Source organism: Hylobates moloch, unplaced genomic scaffold (assembly GCF_009828535.3).
Source record: "Hylobates moloch isolate HMO894 unplaced genomic scaffold, HMol_V3 SCAFFOLD_14, whole genome shotgun sequence".
In the NCBI taxonomy this organism is placed as follows: Eukaryota; Metazoa; Chordata; class Mammalia; order Primates; family Hylobatidae; genus Hylobates; species Hylobates moloch.
The window spans coordinates 13,468,608-13,486,990 of record NW_026652289.1 but is presented as its reverse complement, the minus strand read 5'-3'; the positions used below and the strand labels follow the sequence as shown (position 1 = coordinate 13,486,990).

At 47.5% G+C, this 18,383-nt stretch overlaps 2 protein-coding genes across 11 annotated transcripts in view; both read right to left on the bottom strand.

Annotated features, from left to right (window-relative positions):
- LOC131381120 (putative T-complex protein 10A homolog) overlaps window positions 1-7,769 on the bottom strand; it is a 123,140-nt gene extending 115,371 nt beyond the window's left edge. For 4 of the 10 annotated variants that reach the window (XM_058427268.1, XM_058427263.1, XM_058427261.1 and 1 more), the window contains exons 1-4: window positions 7,555-7,706; window positions 6,791-6,891; window positions 5,523-5,607; window positions 270-357 (exon numbers count right to left, since the gene is read on the bottom strand). In XM_058427268.1, coding sequence (XP_058283251.1) covers window positions 270-357; window positions 5,523-5,607; window positions 6,791-6,891; window positions 7,555-7,573 — 293 coding nt within the window. In that variant the 5' untranslated portion in view covers window positions 7,574-7,706. Of the gene's footprint in view, window positions 1-269; window positions 358-5,493; window positions 5,608-6,790; window positions 6,892-7,302; window positions 7,372-7,554; window positions 7,707-7,739 lie in introns of those variants that run through there. The other 6 variants (XM_058427260.1, XM_058427262.1, XM_058427264.1 and 3 more) reach the window with 4 other exon arrangements.
- A 1,402-nt stretch (window positions 7,770-9,171) lies between these two features.
- TCP10L (t-complex 10 like) lies at window positions 9,172-18,003 on the bottom strand. The gene is made up of 5 exons (XM_058427259.1): window positions 17,860-18,003; window positions 16,489-16,633; window positions 14,728-14,943; window positions 11,206-11,343; window positions 9,172-9,435 (listed from the first exon to the last, which is right to left on the bottom strand). Exons 2-5 carry the CDS (start codon window positions 16,630-16,632, stop codon window positions 9,244-9,246), a joined length of 690 nt encoding a protein of 229 aa, XP_058283242.1. The 5' UTR covers window position 16,633; window positions 17,860-18,003; the 3' UTR covers window positions 9,172-9,243.
- Window positions 18,004-18,383: the final 380 nt, after the last annotated feature.

Below are 18,383 nucleotides of genomic sequence, written 5' to 3'. Positions count from 1 at the left end.
CTTTCTCCCCAGTGGTTAGCTAGGGCCAGAGCCTGTCAAAGGGAGATAGGCAGCCCTTCGTGGGATTAGGCTCCTCCAAAGCTGTCCCTAGCACAAAGGTTCCTGGCGCCATGCCTGTGGCAGCTCTGTCTCTGTCTAATCTCTGAAGACATCCACCTACCAGCTCAAATGTCCATGGCGGGTGTGAGGTCTCCAGTCTCCAAGTCCCTTCACTTACCTCCTCCTCAGACACCGCTTGAGGCCAGGAAGCAGCCTTAGCATTCACTTACCCCGCACGGAGTTTCCAGCTTCTTCCCGCTTTGGCCTCAGGGTCTGCATCTTTTCTACATCCACATTCAGCATCTTCTTTACAAAGATCTGTTCAAATTAATGTTGATTTAGTCAAAATCTCAGCCTCTCTCTGTGGGAGCCACACTTCCCAGCAGCACTGAGTTGGCCATCTTAAGACCCAGCTGGTGTATAATTTTTAAATATTTAATAGAAACTTTAAAATATTTGAAAAATTAATCTTACATTATCACACTGCTCATTCTGAATTGTCAGCTTCCATGAGTTTAATCATTAACTTAACTGTCTGTACTATGTATTCTTCAAATTAAAACAAATGACATAATTATTTGGAATAATTTTTTATGAAGGTGGACAACATGATGTTTCTGTAGTATTATTAAATTACTAGTTATCTAGTTATCTAACTTGGACAGCACTTAGCAAGTTAGATAACTGACTTGATAGTTTGTAAAACTAATCTCATTGACACTTCTTCTAGTCCAGATATTATTTTCTCCAATAAACAACCATTGTTTATAAAATCACTGTCAAGGAAAGATTAAAATAGATTTAATGAACTAAAAGAAGTAGAAGGTTTGTTTACTAAGAGGAAGAGTTCAGAGATCTCAGCTCAGTACGAGTATACATCTTAAATGAAATAAAGGGAATAATGAGAAAGAAAGACATGTTTCATCAAGGAAAATATAGGAAAAAACATTTCTATATTTTCATAAGGGCAAAATGTAAATATCTAATTAAAGTGCAGTTGTAAAGAAGGACAGGCAATACAGCTTTATTAACACATAGCTGCTTTTTACTGGTTACCCAACATCCTTGATGAAGATTAGATTTTATCACCCACCATCTCCTCAGGGTCCACCTGGGAGGTGGTGGGTGTTGCAAGTTGACAAACACAACTGAACTTTATCTATTATTCACGTTGGTTTTCTATATGAATTTCTGTGAATAAAGTTTTCTATTACTAAATTTTTAATAGTAAAATTGAGAACGTTTTTCTTATTGCCATTATTTTCTTCTTTTCTTTTTATACAATTACATTATTTTACAGCATCTTTTAATACTGTCAATCTATAGAAGATAGAATGTTGTTGTATTTCCTTACAGGTTCTACTGACTTAGAAGTTTTCTGAAGTTGAAGGTTATGATTCTCATTTTGTTTCAAAACAGGATCCCCATTTCCCCAATGTGGGATTCGAGGGCACAAGCAGAGGAGGAAAGGGGTGTCAAAGTCAGAACCGCCTAGAAGGCAACGACAAGCAGACGCGCAGGCCTGCGAGATGCTCATCAGAGTGACTTAGCTGTGGGCTGCGGAAGGCAACGGAAGGAACTCACGTCCACTGGCCACATTCCACTCCCCGGAGCGGAGGACAGAGCCGAGTTTCTTCAGGCAGTGGCTCCAGCCAACTCTGCCCCACGGGTAAGGACAAGCAGCTGCCACACACCGCAGGCGGCGCGAACACAGACTCGGCCTTCCTAGGGCGCCGGCGTGTTGAGGGCGTCGCCCCCGTCGCTGCCGGGAGCCCCGCAGGCCCGTGGCCTTCTGCCTGATTCTCCCGCCTCTGCAAGCCTCGCCTTCAAGACTCCGCCTCGCCTTTCTCTTTTCTGTTGGACAGACTCACGGGACCGTCTGTCTGGGCGATGTGTGCACATTTCTTACCACGATTCCTCTGCACACCAAGTCCAGGGACTGCTGCGCTGGGGACGGCACAGCTGAACTGTGCAGGCAGTGAAGGGGCTTCACGGGGACCGCTCAGCTCCCTGAGGGCGCAGCGCACCTGGTCCGGGGGGGAATAAACTTCCGCGGTTTTCAGAGACCCAGTTTGTGGCACGGCACACGTTGAAAAGTTAAAATCTGAGCGCGTTACTTCAGATATCCACTGTGAGCGGCTTTGTACAGCGAAATGACCTGTTTACCGAACAGCGCCCTCTGTAGCCCAGTGCTCAGAACGGGCCTTTTCATGGTGTTCCTGCATTGTGTTTACAGCCTCCCTGTGAGGGCGCTGCGCGCACAGGTGGACCTCGTTTTATTGCGCCTTGCTCTATTGTGCCTCGCAGATACTGCACTTTTTTTACAAATTGAAAGTTTGTGGCAACTCTGTTGGGGCACCTCTATGGGTGCCATTTTTCCAACAGCTTGTGTTCACTTCATATCTCTGTGTCACATTTTGGTAATTCTTGTAATATTTCGATTTTTTTCATTATCATTATATCCGTCATGGTGATCTGTAATCAGTGATCTTTGATTTTGCTTTGTAATTGTTTTAGGGAACCAACGACCGCACCCACGTAAGACAGAAAACGTAATAAATGTCACGTGTGTTCCGAGTGCTCCAATGACCAGCTGCCCCCCATCTCTCTCCCTCCCCTCAGGCCTCCCTGTTCCTGAGACACAATTGTGGAATTACACCATTAATAACCTACAACGGCCTCTAAGTGTTCAAGTAAAAGGAAGAGACACACATCTCTCACTTTAAATCGAAAGCTAGAGATGATTAAGCGTAGTGGGGAAAGCCTGTTCCAAGTTGAGATAGGCTGAAAGCAAGACCTTTTGCACCCAGGAGTTAGCCCTGTTGTGAATGCAAAGAAAAACCTCCTATAGGAAATTAAAAGTGCTGCTCCAGTGAACACATCAATGACAAGAAAGCGAAACAGCCTTATTACAGTGGTCTAGATAGATCAAACCAGCCACAACATTCCCTCAGTCCAAAGCCTACTCCAGAGCAACGCCCCAACTCTCCTCAGTTCCACAAAGGCTGAGAGGAGTGAGAAAGCTACAGAAGAAAAGTTTGAAAGTAGCAGAGATTGGTTCATGAGGTTTAAGGAAATAAACCATGTCCATAACATAAAAGTGCTTCCCTCCAATAAAATGTTATGAAATAAGAACTTTTCACAAATTTGCTCATTGCTGATTCCCTAGCCCTAAAACAATGCCTGCCACACGGTGATCATTGAATAGCTACGGGATGAGGGGTCAGAAGGGGCATCAGGATGAATGATCACTCATGAATAAGGCAAAACAAAGGACATTTTCAGATGAGCCAAAATTTAAAGGGTTGATTGCCCCCATCTCTTCATGCTCGTCAAGTAGAAGGAAATTGTGCCCAAGAAACGAGAAAGAAGTGCCCCAAATTCTGCATAAATTTAAAAAGTTTAAAGTAAACACTGGCTACATAAACACCACAGTAATAATCATAACTAATACTGAGGGTAAAGACAACTTAAAGTAAAAATCCTGGCAGAAGCCAACACAATGACATGAGAGATCGGGGAGGAGAATCAGAACGAGAAGACTCCTGAGTTGGTTGTAGAGGACAGTAAGGGTACTGATACATTTTCAGTTTATGAAATAAAACCTCAGGTTAAAAGGAAAGTTATTTTCAGATTATATACTTTTCTTAATGTCTGTTTCTTATAAGATCATATTTAAAGATAAAGATTTAGAAATAGCAAAAGAGAAAGAATAGAAACAGGCATATATTAACTAACTAAAAGAAAGCTGCTATACCTATTAGATTTAATAGACTTAAAGCAGAAAGCATTAAAGGTATAAAAATGGGTGTCACTGGTTAAGGATTTTTAAAAAGAAACCAATTCATAAGAAAGAGAAAAATTACAAATAGATATTAGTAAATTCATAACCGAACTAGGATTTTTTTTTTTTTTTTTTTTTTTTGAGATTGAGTCTTGCTCTGTCACCCAGGCTGGAGTGCAGTGGTACGATCTCAGATCACTGCAACCTCCACCTCCTGGGTTCAAGTGATTGTCCAAACTCAGCCTCCTGAGTAGCTGGGATTATAGGCACACTCCACCGCATCCGGCTAATTTTTGTATTTTTAGTAGAGATGGAGTTTCACCATGTTGGCCAGGCTGATCTCGAACTCCTGACTTCAGGTGATCTGCCCACCTCGGCCTCCCAAAGCGCTGGGATTATAGGAATGAGCCACCGCGCCCGGCCCAAACTGGGATATTTTTAACACAGTTCTCTCATTACCTAATGCAGTGGTCCCCAGCCTTTATGGCACTAGGGACCAGTTTCATGGAAGACAATTTTTCCATGGACTGGCATGGGTGTGGGTTGTGGGGGCTTGGATGATTTAAGTTCATTAAACTTGCTGTGCACTTTATTATTATTATATTGTAATGAAATAATTATAAATTATACAATTCACCACAGTGTAGAACAAATAGGAGCCCTGGGTTTTTTTGTTTTTGTTTTTGACAAAATCTCACACTGTAACCTGGGCTGGAGTGCAATGGCATGATCTCGGCTCACTGCAACCTCCATCTCCCAGGTTCAAACAATTCCCCTGCCTCAGCCTCCTGAGTAGCTAAGATTACATGCACCTTCCACCACGCCCAGCTAATTTTTTGTATTTTTTTTTTTTTAGAAGAGATAGGGTTTCCCTACGTTGACCAGGCTGGTCTCGAACTCCTCACCTTGTGATCTGCCCACCTTGGCCTCCCAAAGTGCTAGGATTACAGGCGTGAGCCACTGCACTCTATCGCCCTGAGCTTTTTTGCCTGCAACTAGAGGGTCTCGTCTAGGAGTGAAGAGAGACAGTGAGCGATCATCAGGCATTAGATTCTCACAAGGAGCGCACAGCCTAGATCCCTCGCTTGTGCAGTTCACAGTAGGGTTCGCACTCCTATGAGAATCAAATGCTGCCACTGATCTGAAGGAGGCGGAGCTCAGGCCTAACGGAGCGATGGGGAGTGGCTGTAAATACAGATAAAGGTCCCCTGGCTTGCCCGCCGCTCACCTCCTGCTGTGCAGGCCAGTTCCCAAGAGACCCAGGGGTTACCCAGAGGAGGGCGCTTTAGAGTCCAGGTGAGACTTCGGGAAAGAATGTGGTGGCTTTTAAGACAATGAGCTGACCGCACTGTGCAAGTAAGTAACACCCATTTATCTTGGTTGCTGCTCGAGCCACATAGCCAGGCCCACCCAGAAAAGCTGAAACACAAGCCCCAGACTGAGGTCTGACGGCGTTTATGGAGGCATCCAGACCTGGGTGCACTTACACACCGGCACGGAAGCCACAGGCTCACAGTTCTTGGCTAAGAACCAGGAAAACATGCATTAAGCAGGGTAAGCCCCAAATTATCTAGACAGCTGCTACTGTGGGGAACTTGCCTCCAGGGCTCAAGTATCTGCTAACCTGCAAGTCCCCACACCTCTACACATTCACATGCAAAGGCACCTACCCATACGGGGTCCTGGTGACGTCCCTCACCTGTCTGCTTGTTAAGAAACTGCACAACTTCCAAACCATCAGGGTAGGTCGTGTGTGTCGTCTGAGCATTTGCATAATAGTAAATCTGTAAGCACCAGAAACACCTGTGTTGGGAGGCAGTTTGTGTTATCATTTTGAACCTGGATTTAATCTAGTAAAGTCCTTCCTGCAGGGGGTAAAAGCACCGTCCCAGCAGGTGGGAGTGGGCTGATCTTGTCCATGGGCATCCTCCACAGCAAGGGGGCATGGGGAGAGGGCTTGTCACAGCTTGTCAAGACACTGCGGCTCTAGGCTAGTGGGAGAGAGGACTGGACCGAGGTGGAGTTCCCAGTCCTTCACCTGGGAGAAATGCACCTCGCGCTGGCATTTTGCATCCTTTGCCTCTAAGTCAATGGGCACAGCTGAGCCCCGGACAGTCAGCACCAGGACGTTGGACCACGTTTTCTGTTTTATTCAAGTGGTTATCTCCCGCTTATCTGTTTGCTCTGGGGTCAGGGTGGTCACAGTGACAACCGCCACATTCAACACCTGATACAAATAACACAGAGAGACACCACCTGCCATGACTGCCGCACTGTTTCGAAATGCAGATCATTAGCCCTGAGGCTTCCAGGCAAACCCATTAGCTGGATCCCCAAACAAAATAAAATCCCAAGAAAAATGTTCCCACTCGTCCCCCCACTGAAGATGTTGAAAAGGGCAGAACAGAACGTGGGTTTTTCTCAGGAGAACAGAAAACAAGCGGGACCTGTGTTCCCAGACTTCCCCGCCAGGTGCCTACTTTACATCACACCTAAGTTCACAGCCCAAATTTCCTGCTGCAGAGAAAATAGTTTCATTTTATTGACTTTTTTTGTAAAATATAGCGTGTTACAAGTGGACAACTAGCTAGGGCTTAGAAGTATGTTTGCTGTTCTTGCCTTCGAGTCTATTAATGTCAATCGAGAACTGTAAATCAAAATGATAAAAAATGAAACTTTGACTTGGGAAACTCTTAAGCCATGAAAAATATTAATCTTGTTTGACTATGTGCTAAATGCAACCAACTTAAATCTATTAAAAAAAAAGTATCTGTTTGAAAGGCTGAACCTCAGGAAATAAAGAGACATTTGGAATCATCTTAATTTTCTGTTCTTGTCAAGAAGATGCAACCATCTGTTGACACCCACTCCGAATCTCACTTCACCAGGATGAAAAGGTGACCTTCTCAGGTCTCCCTCAGGAGAACTGGGCAGGCCACCCTTGCAGAAGCCACTCAGCCCACCTACCTGCAGCTCTGCAATGTTTGGGGAAGAAACGGTGAACTCATCAGGTTGAACGTGGCTGAGAAATCCACCTTCAGAACTCTCTAAGACTGATGAACTTCCATCTAAAAAGCAAGTAAGTTAAATTTAAGAGGATAGTGTATATATATTGTGGAAATATCATTATCCTAATGTGATTGCTAAATTCAATTTAAGCGAACGTGTGAACACATTCTCTCTTGTTCATGAGATTACTATACACATGTCAGGTCAGTTCAACAACAAATGATCCTGTAAGGAACATTAATTCTTTTTTTTTTTTTTTTTTTTGAGATGGAGTCTCACTCTGTCACCCAGGCTGGAGTGCAGTGGCGCCATCTCGGCTCACTGCAAGCTCCGCCTCCCGGGTTCACGCCATTCTCCTGCCTCAGCCTCTCCGAGTAGCTGGGACTACAGGCGCCGCCACCACGCCCGGCTAATTTTTTTTTTGTATTTTTAGTAGAGACGGGGTTTCACCGTGGTCTCGATCTCCTGACCTCGTGATCCGCCCGCCTCGGCCTCCCAAAGTGCTGGGATTACAAGCGTGAGCCACCGCGCCCGGCCAGGAACATTAATTCTTTAATGAATACACTCAGTCGGTATTTCTTGGGCATCACTCTCTTTTGAGTACTCTGATGGATCAAGAGATTCATGGGTGGAAAAGCACCGTCTTGGCCCTGAAGCTGCTCATGGTCCCGCAGCAGGCAGACACAGAAGAGAAAAGCTGGATCCCTGTGACACTGGCTTACGGGACCTATGAAGGGCCATGGACCATTGTGAAGGAGCACCACAGGCTTCCAGGAGAGCCAGGAGTCAGGGGAGCTTCCCCAGGATGGCGTCACTGTCAGCTGAGATGATGCCTGGAGGTTGCGGAGATACTAGCAGGTGTGTGTGAGAGGCAAGGTCCCCCATTCTGCCCGGCACCAGCAAGTACACTGAAGTCTTGTCCGGGGGCCTGAAGGGGAGGGGACAGCAGGAACAAGGCAGCCAGGCTGGAGCAGACCTGAGGGGAAGGGCTTCCCCGCCCCACAGAGAAGCACAGAGGGGACTGTGAGGTCACACAGAGCCTGCGGTGGTCTGAAGCAGACAGATGGCACCAGCCTCACCTCTACGAAGCTCCCTGCAGAGGCCAGGAAGCAGCCTGGGGGACAGGAGTCCCAGGGGGCAGACTCAGGAGGAAGACAGTGTCGGGTTCGGCAGACCTCGGCCAAGGATGGGAAGGAGTCCAGGTGCCAGGCAGCCCAGGGCGAGTGGTGCCCACAGGCTTGGGCTGTGCTGTGCAAAAGGGCCACACCGGAAGCTCAGCCACACCTGAGGCTCGGCCACCACATAGGCTCCGTTTCTTTACGGAGATAGGTTCCTGCAGGGGTCATGAAGCTGCTGTGGTCATTCTGGCAGAGACGTGAAGATGGAATTCTTTCCTGACTCAACCAGGGGCACTCTTGGCTCCTCCCGGTGGGACCCCCAATGCAGGAAGCACCCACAGCTGCATGGACAGAATTGGGGCTTGGGAAAGAGGCCAGGAAGGGGCCAGATGAGAGGGTGCCCCATCAGGGTGGCAGCAATGCCACGGGCCGGCAAATGGAGAAAGGGGAACAAAGCACCCAGGTGCATCCAGCCCCAGCCACACGCCTTCTGCTGGGAGTGTGCTCAGAGGGAAGTGACCGCTAGGATTCGGAATCTCCAGTCACAGCCCCTGGAGACTGGCATATGGGCTGTGTGGGGTGGAGGGCTGGGGGTGTTGGCAAGTCTCACAGGTGAGGATCCAACGAGGGAATCAGACAAAAAGTGGCCACAAATTAGGCAGCTCCGTGAAGGACATGTCCTTGCCTTAGTAAGATGTTCTGCTCAAGCGTATCCACGAGAAAGCCCCACATTTTCCGGGGAGCATAGAAACAGGAGTCCCCAGCCCTGCTCACCAGCTCCTCTGGCTGCTGCCATCTGCTCCTGCAGCATGGAGGCCTGGGAAGCCTGCACTGGTGATTTTCTGCTCCTCGAGTTTTGCAGACTTCGGGAAGATGGATGCACAGTTTGGGGTAACGACAGTTAGAGGCCGGCCTTGTCACAAGGTCCCTGGAGCAGGCAATGCCTTGAGCCCAAAGGCTGGGAGCACAAAGCCATCTTCAGCCATCCTCGATTTCCAGCAAGACCCCAGTGCTCACCCGACAGCCCTGCACTCCACACTACAAGGCAGGTCAATTCTTTTAAAGACTCTGCAGAAATATACCAACTGCAGAGCTCAGGAAAGCAATTGATTTATAAAACCCAATCCAAGTTGTTTGCTTTTATAGCATTAGAGACATGTCTGAAGAAATTCAAGGTTTTATCTACAGAAACATAATTAGTTTAATAAATTACTAAGTCTATTTTGAATAACAAATTGAGTACTTTTATTAGACCTAAGTGGAACTTTATCCGACTCTGAATTTTCCATGCAGCTAGTGTAGAGTGACACAGGTGTCCGAGGCCACCTTTCCATCTTCAGACACCCCCTGTCTCTCTGCACAGGGAGTCGGCCTTCCAGTAGGTGTTGCTCTTCTGTCTTGGCGTCTCCCAGAAAGACTTTTATCTCTATTTTCCTGTGGTGGTGTTTTCCACGAGTTAATTCTTTCTATCTTTAAACTCATTGGCTGAAAATAAATGTGGGAATATTTTTGCATTAGTAACAATTATATTATTTTAAAATGTTAAACAACACATCACACCAGCTATCACAGAATGTAGATGATTCTACTCCCCCTTCCTACAGAAGGACACATGAGGTATCCACACTTAGTGTCTCTCATTCCCCATTTTACAGCCCATGCTCTTGTGAAATTCAGGATTCCAATACATGGCTGATATTGTAAAGTCAACAGTGAAATAAAGTGCTTGAAACTCAATTCAAAAATGCATAATAAAAATAATTTTCTACCTTTTGCACTATTTAAAAATTGATGGTTTCAAGGTGTGGATAAGCCACCCATTCAGTTATCTATTTTCTCGTACATTGCCCGGCATGCCTGTGATTAACTCAGGTCAATGAGGGAGCATGAGAGAAGTCCGCATCTCACAGGAAGCTGGGCCTGTGCAGTCCATCCTGGGACTTAAGATATTTTGTACTCATAGGATCTGAAAAGGCCGCTTCCTACTTGTGACAAATGCTTGGAGTAGATTTCTGATCTTCCTTCATGGAATAAAGTGTTATCTGCTCAGCAGTTGCTTTGAGAAAGAATACGAGGGGATAAATCATCTTCAGGAATTGGGGGCGCCTTCTCCATCCACATCAACCCAGTATCAGTTGCTGGCTGAGGACTCACAAGATTTGCCTCCCGAGCATGAGGGTGACACAAAGCTAGGACAGGAAGAGACACACTGGCTGGCAGAATGTGCTAAAGAGGAGCTAATTTTAACAAAGGAAAATGTGATAGAGACTGCCGAGACCAGCTCAGTCGGGGAGACCCTAACCCAGCAGCTCTAGAGGAATTAAACACACACACACAGAAATATAGTGTGTGGAGTGGGAAATTAGGGGACTCACAGCCTTCAGAGCTGAGAGCCATGAAAAGAGATTTACCCACATATTTATTGACAACAAGCCAGTGATAAATTGATTGTTTCTAAAGATTATAGATTAACTAAAAGTATTCCTTACAGGAAACAAAGGGATGGGCTGAAAAAAGGGATGGGCTCTGGCTAGATATCTGCAGCAAAAACATGTTCTTACGGCACAGATCGCTCATGCTATTGTTTGTGGTTTAAGAACGCCTTTAAGCGGTTTTCCACGCTGGGTGGGCCAGGTGTTCCTTGCCCTCATTCTGGTAAACCCACAACCTTCAGCGTGGGCATCATGGCCATCACGAACATGTCACAGTGCTGCGGAGATTTTGTTTGTGGCCAGTTTTGGGGCCAATTTATGGCCAGATCTGGGGGCCTATTCCCAACAAGAGACAAAATAGCATCCTGTACTGTGGCTCCCAAGCTAACAGCGCCACCCCTGTTCAGAGGAGTCCACGCCGACAAGCAGCAGGTGCAAACCGCAGTGCAGAAGCAGGGAGCGCGGGAGGTTGCAAGCCCTGACGCACACGCGTGGAGACAGTGCCACGCACATCACCTCCGCAGGCTGCACCCACAGAAACAAAGCCCCCAAGTCCACTCGGCCCCAGCCAGACACTTGCTGCTGTGAGTGCGCTCAGAGGGAAGAAGCCGGGAGGACTTGGAATCTGCTCTACAGCGAGAAGTGCTAAGGATTAGGTTCTTGTTTGAAAGGCACGTACCCGTGTCCTTGGAAGAACACAGGACTCCAGGGAGCACCATGCTCACCCAGGGAGGTGAAATTGTGTGGGGAGGAGCTGATGGGATGTGTGTGTTTGGTACAGAACCTCTGCTTCTCTTTACAGATGATAAGCATAAAGGGTCACCTTTGGAGGAGCTGAATTGTTAGAGGACGATCTTTGTCCCAGGAAAGTGACACTCTGATTCTTGCAGCCAACGTATTTGGGCATTGTCTCTTCATCAGCTGACAGATGTGAAACTTTTCCAAAAGCAGGTTCCAATGCCTAAAAGACAAAATGCAGGGAAATCTTTCACATTTTCGAAGGTAAAATAAATTCAAATTTTAATACAATCGAGAATAATTGGAATGTCCCAGAAAAAATTAGCGTACAAGGTAGGGGGACTTGGACTGGGTTTCCCCCTAACATGTTGATAAGAACAGAAACCCTCACCAAGCGTTTGTGAAGGGACCTTTGTGGAGCCGATGTTTGCTTTGTGTTTCTTATTGTGGTTCCTTGTTTCAAAATGATACAGGATCCCAAAGGCTACAGAATAAACAATACCCAACATATCTTCCTTTAGGCTCCTGTGTCTTCAACAGGGAATGTGTTAACGGAGGAAGAAAATGTGATACTACTTCTAGTGTTGTCTCTACGACTTGTCGAAGATCCAAAATGCAAATTCCCAACTTTCCCTGTTATCAGTAGACTGACCTGGAACAGCACGATCCTTCAGGTGGGATGAGGTATGTTAGGTCTGGAATGTTAAATTATTCACCGTTCTCCCCTCTGAGGAGGAGAAGGGAGTGAGAAGGGGAGAGGGTTGCTATGAATGAACCGTTAACATCAGATCCAGAGTGGCTCACCCACACAGCCGTGCCCGCGTTCCGTGGGTGCTCACGTCTCAGCCTTTTAGATATTCAGTCCCTAAAACGGCGACTACACACAGATACACCTTCGCATATTTAAAGTGTGGGATTCACATATCCCATCCTGTTTCTTCAAATCAGGTATGCTCTTGTGAGCGTAGATCCTGTTCTTATAAATAGCCCCATGGTGACCAGTACAATGCACAGAATGGAAAAATATTTGGAAATTCACCAAGCTCTAATCTTGAAATAAGAGAATGATCAAAACTGTAGGGCATGTGAAGACTGAGTAAGACTCCATTGACTCTTGGGGTAATTGCTGTGGTTACATTTCTCCCAACATACAGTGACCCAAATGGGGCAGTAGATACTGTTTTTTAGGAACTGGCATACAATATATGCAGGGGAAAAATCCCTGTGGGTCTTCTTGGGTTCTCCCCACAGAAGGTGGACAATCCCGGCCAGTATTTGTGGCAATTTCCCCCTCTCTTCCTCTGACAGAGGAACAGCCTGCCCAGCTTCTGCTCTTCCTTGCGCAGAAGGACTGGGCGCTTTGCTGTGCTGAGAGGCTAAACTCTCTTTCTTTCTGAGCAGCAGAAGCCATCTCCATGGAAACAAAGCTCTCGCAGAGCTCCCCAAGAGTGGGAATAACTTCTAAGATTCCCGTAATTTCTTGTAGAGGAACTTGCGGCAGTTTTTTTTTTGTTTTTGTTTTTGTTTTTTTTCAGATGGAGTCTCACTCTGTCCCCCAGGCTGGAGTGCAGTGGCGCCATCTCGGCTCACTGCAAGCTCCGCCTCCCGGGTTCACACCATTCTCCTGCCTCAGCCTCTCGAGTAGCTGGGACTACAGGTGCCCGCCACCACACCTGGCTAATGTTTTTGTATTTTTAGTAGAGACGGGGTTTCACCGTGTTAGCCAGGATGGTCTCGATCTCCTGACCTCATGATCCGCCCCCCTCAGCCTCCTAAAGTGCTGGGATTACAGGCGTGAGCCGCTGCGCCTGGCTGTGGCTGTTTTTGCTGTGCTTGGAGAACAGACCACAGAGCAGGCTCCTCTGGAATGTATTCAGTGGGTGCCTGTGTGTGTGTGTGCGTGCGTCCGTGTGTGTGTGTGTTGTAATCACTGTGCCGTATCGGAAATATTCTAAGTCCTGGAAGTACCGATTTAAAAGTTCACACGATAAATGCAGCTAGGAAATGTTAGTACTTTTCTTAATCCACTAAGAAATATCCCCACTTACATTTGGAGGGTGTTCACGTGGTTTCATGTGTTGTTACCTGTATATATAATTTTAATGATTCAAGTTGTTTAGATCCATGTGCAGGAAACAGAACCCAGACGAGGCAGTGATAACAGTGGCCACATTCACACTCTCTTAGGCTGGTTCTTTGAGCCATGTGATCAAACGCGAAAGCTCAGTGTTCTATAAAGGCAGGCAGGTGCTGGGAGGCACCGACTACTTCAGCATGAGAATGCTGGTTCTTCGTTTGGGATAGAGCAGGATAGTGATACAGGATGGGGGCAGGAAAGTCCTGGGTAGAGAAGAACAAGTCCCTGGCTAGGGCTCGACCCCCAGGCCTGTGCCCATGGACCTACGCATTTCTGCTTTTGTGCCCAAATGTTGCATTTCTCAAGACCACCCTGGCCTGCCACAGTCCCATCTTATGCCCATTAAAACCCCAAGACCCTAGCGGGCAGAGACCAAGCGGCTGGATGTCCAGAAGAACACACCGGCAGAAGAGCAAGCACACCAGCAGACACAGCAGATGCCAGCAGGCCATCGACTGGTGGAATGACACGGAGTTTGCTCGGGGTGGTCGGGGGAGAGCCTGGTCGCTGGGCAGCCCAACTCCAAGGGGAAAATCGCCTTCCCACTCCATCTCCCTTCTGGCTCCCCCATCTGCTGACAGCTATCACCACTCAATAAAAAACCTTGCACCCATCCTCCAAGCCCATGTGTGATCTGATTTTTCAGGTACACCAAGGCAAGAACCCAGGATACAGAAAGCCCTCTGTCCTTGTGATAAGGCAGAGGGTCTAACTGAGCTGATAAACACAAGCTGCCTACAGACGGGTAAACCGAAAGAGCTCCAGGCCTGTAACACACACCCACTGGGGCTTCAGCTGGAAACATTCACCCCTAGACACTACCGTGGGGTCAAAGCCCCATAGCCTGCCCGTCTGTATGCTCCCCTAGAAGTTTGAGCAGCGGGGAACCAAAGAAGCGAGCCACACCCCCATCACACACCCTGCGAGGGCGGACAAGGGAACTTTTCCCGTTTCAACAGTTCTCTATTGCATTCTACACAGCTGTCCTAGAGGATGAACAGAAGCACACCAGGCTACGGAGCTGGCTCTGGAGTCACCCTGGGTTCAAATCCCAGCTCTACGTTCTCCAGCCCGTGGCCACGATGAAGTTAGTAATAGCATCCATTTCATAAGGTCGTCATAGAGAGTAAGACCGTAAAGCTCCGTACCTAGCCCATGTAAAGTCCACAGTAAGGGTTTGCTGCTGTTGTCCTGAGACATCATGAGATGTCTTAGAATTCTAGACTTGAGACACATGGCCTGGGGGCGGCAATGCTTCTGTCTGCTGGAGTGCCAGGTGAGAGGCCTGATGTATCCAGTTCTTATTAATCATTACTTATGGGAAATGGAGTTGATGGAAAGATAGCAACCCCTCCCACCACCCGGAGCGTGAGTGATACCGCGTCACTCAGCAATAAAGCCCACATCTTTATGGGGACGCTATTTTTACATAATGCAAACGGTACGAAAACATAAATGTGCTTTTGGTACCAGAGTGTGCGATTCTTGCCCCACATGTGGGGACGCTGCAGATTTCTTCCTGGCTTTCCACCGCTGCAGCTGCAGAGCTCTCAGCTTTTCTCGGAGCTCCATGTTCTGCTCCCTCAAAGCATCTAGATGACTCCGGAGTTTTCCGTGAACATCAGCCCACAGAGAATTCTGTCTCCCAAGCTCTTGGTGGAGTCTGATGATCTGCTGCTGTAATGGCTGTTATTGGGAAGAGAACACCAGAAAAACCTCTCAGACGTCACAACGGGCACATTTATCTGCAAAATACTCAAGCCCTCTCTGATGTAAGACCAATACTATTTCTGGAATAAAAGACACCCGATGAGATAAACAGGACTACCACAGCCTCTTGCTTCTTTCTTTCTTTCTTTCTTTCTCTTTCTTTCTTTCTTTCTTTCTTTCTTTCTTTCTTTCTTTCTTTCTTCTTTCTTTCTTTCTTTCTTTCTCTCTCTCTCTTTCTTTCTCTTTCTTTCTTTCTTTCCTTCCTTTTCTTTTCTTTTCTTTTCTTTTTTTTTGTTCAGAGTCTCACTTAGTCACTCAGGCTGGAGTGCAGTGGCATGATCTCAGCTCGCTGAAGCTTCAACTTGATGAGCTCAAGTGATCCTCCTGTCTCAGCCTCCCAAATAGCTGGGACTACAGGCATGTGCCACCATACTTTGCTAATTTTTGTATTTTTACTAGAGATAGGGGTTCACCATATTGCCGAGACTGGTCTCAAACTCCTGGGCTCAAGCGATCCACCTGCCTTGGCCTCCCAAAGTGCTGGGATTACAGGAATAAGCTACCATGTCTGGCCATAGCTTTATTCTTATTAAGTAGTGTTTATTATGAGTTAGTCCACATAATATAACCAGATAAAGATGGTTAGTGAATTATGATTTTTTTTTGTTAAAACACTACTACAGCAAAAAGAGGCTGGCATTCTTTTCCTTTTTTTTTTTTTTTTTTTTTTTTGAGACAGTGTCTTGCTCTGTCACCCAGGCTGGAGTGCAGTGGCACAGTCTCAGCTCACTGCAACCTCCACTTCCCAGATTCAAGCAACCCTGGTGCCTCAGCATCCAGAGTAGTTGGGATTACAGGCACATGCCACTACACCTGGCTAATTTTTCTATTTTTAGTAGAGACAGGGTTTTGCCATGTTAGCCAGGCTGGTCTCAAACGCTGTACTGGCATGGATGTATGGTCAATAGTTTAAAAATTATGGAAGCCACTGCATTTTCAACCTGACATGTTAGCCTTCCCCTGGGATCCTTCACTGGATCGTAGAGCCTCCAGCCTTGCTCTGAGAATAAGCGGGATCGTGATAAAGGTACAGTCCTGCACTGGGTGGCCCTGGCCACAGGGACCTGTGGGACTTTAATGACAGCAAGCACTGTCCAACAGGGTCCAGTGAGGAAGATGGTAAAAATCAGGAAACTTGCTGGGATGATGTGAGGCATGTCAACTTTCTGATTTTCTTTAATGAGGTTTTTAAAGTCTGGTGCCTTCTCCTGGATTAGAGGAGAAAAGCTGGAATGTTAATATTTTCTTTAACTCCTTGGCCTGCCTCCCATCCACCAAGAGATACAGTTGCAGAGGGGGAAGGAGCCACGTGCCCCTTGGAGAGGAAGTACAGAATCAGTGTCCCGGGGTGGTGCATTCCTACAGGGGTCCAGCAAGGGAAAGTCCAATGACAGGCCTCAGGGATAGGAATCAGGGTCCCGCCTGGTGGGACTAACTCTGTCCCCACAGAGCTCAACTCACTGGAGTCTCCTTGGCATTGCAGTCCTCCATGAGAACTTCGGCTGCCACAGCTGCCTTCTCCGTGACAGCCCCAGCTCCTGGGCACGCGTCCTCTAGGTGGGTGCCCTCCTTGGGGTCCCCGGCCTCGAATTGACCCGCCAGCATCCTGGTTGGGAAGGAAAGGGCTATGGGGACTCTTGAGTGCAGCACTCCTACCCTGTCAGTGTGGGCTGAATGCCCCAGCCCCAACCTAAGGGTGAGCAGAACCCGCAGCCGCTCTTCTCCCCCTGGGTCGTGTGCACATTCCCAAGTCCGAAGCTGACCAGGTGAAAGGACACCACAGACAGAGGGACTGAGCTGTCCACACCTGGCTCTCCACCATCCTCCATGGAAAACGCTTCAGTTCTTAGAAGATCAGCCTGACACCTAATGCACTCTCACCATCCACAGACCTTAGAAGATCAGCCTGACACCTAATGCACTCTCACCATCCACAGACAGAGGGACTGAGCTGCCCACACCTGACTCTCCACCATCCTCCGTGGAAAATGCTTTAGATCCTAGAAGATCAGCCTGACACCTAACACACTCTGGTCATCCAAAGAGGGGTCTGAGTGGGGTGTGAGCTGGTGTGAGTGGGATGTGAGTGGGGTGTGAGCGGGATATGAGCGGAATGTGAATGGATGTGAACGGATGTGAGCAGGATGGTCTCGGAGTGTGAGCAGGTGTGAGTGGAGGGTCGCATGTGACACTGAGGGAATTCTCAGCCCTTTAATCAGCACCCACCTGGAGGGGCACAGGCAGACCCTCCACTGTGTTATGTGTCTTGAACCATCAGGGTGACATTTGTGAATTCATGGTGAAGACGTGGAAAGGAAACACCTTTTTATAGGTACAGCATTTATGCCAGTTCTAGGAATCTCACAGCAATTAGAAAACAAAAACGAAAGAGAAAAATGCAAAGCTTTCCTGCAAGCCTGCAGGGTCGTCTCTGAAAGCTGCCTCCACCCCTGCCTTGCCCGTTTTAGGAAGCCAGTGGCCCCCAACGAAACCCCGACTGTTTATTCATAAACTTCTAACTGTGTGAGAAGGAACAGTTTAACTGCAGTGATTGGAGAAATGCTGTTTAAAAGAGAGTCTCCTGATGGAAGTGAATCGAAGGTCTAGGGCAAGACCTACCAGTAACCGGATCACTGCCATTCCTTCCCCGCGGGGACTGGGAAGGTTTCTGCGGAAGTGGGCTGGGGTCGCGGTCCTCACAGCCCCGAGAAAGCTCCTTCTTTCCTGCTCCTCCAAGGGGACACCCCAGTGTCCTTGGCCCCAAACTCACGACCCCCTCAGTCCAGGGAAGACCCTTTCCCTCAGCCCCACTCCCAGGCCTTGTCACCTCACCTGGTCCCCGACAGTCACTACTGCCGGGATCGGATCATCTGGGCCATGGCCGCACAGTTGTCCCCAAGCCCTCCTGCCTCATATCCAGAGACCAGACAGCAGCAGACAGTTCCAACGGACTTTCAGTCTTAAAGGGGCATGAACGTCTCACTCAGCATCACCACTGTACCAGCTCAGATAATAATTAAACATCTCCAAACCTGCAATTCTAATATAGAAGCTCATCATCAGTGGAGTCCACATCCACAAAGGACATTGGAGAGAGTCAAACTGCTCCTCCCAATGGACAAAAACCATGTGTTTTGTATCAAGTCTTCAATACACAACGTGTAGTCAGAGCGCATTTCTCTGAGCGTACATTGTTGGAGAAATACAAACTTTCTTTGGATATCAAATTATTTACTAGAAAAAACATTTTTATGAAGGGAAAATAATATATGTGGGTTTAAATAGGAGACAGGATTCAAAGTTTCATCATTTCACTAAACGCATCTCCATATGAATTGTCCGTGTGATTTTTGTGA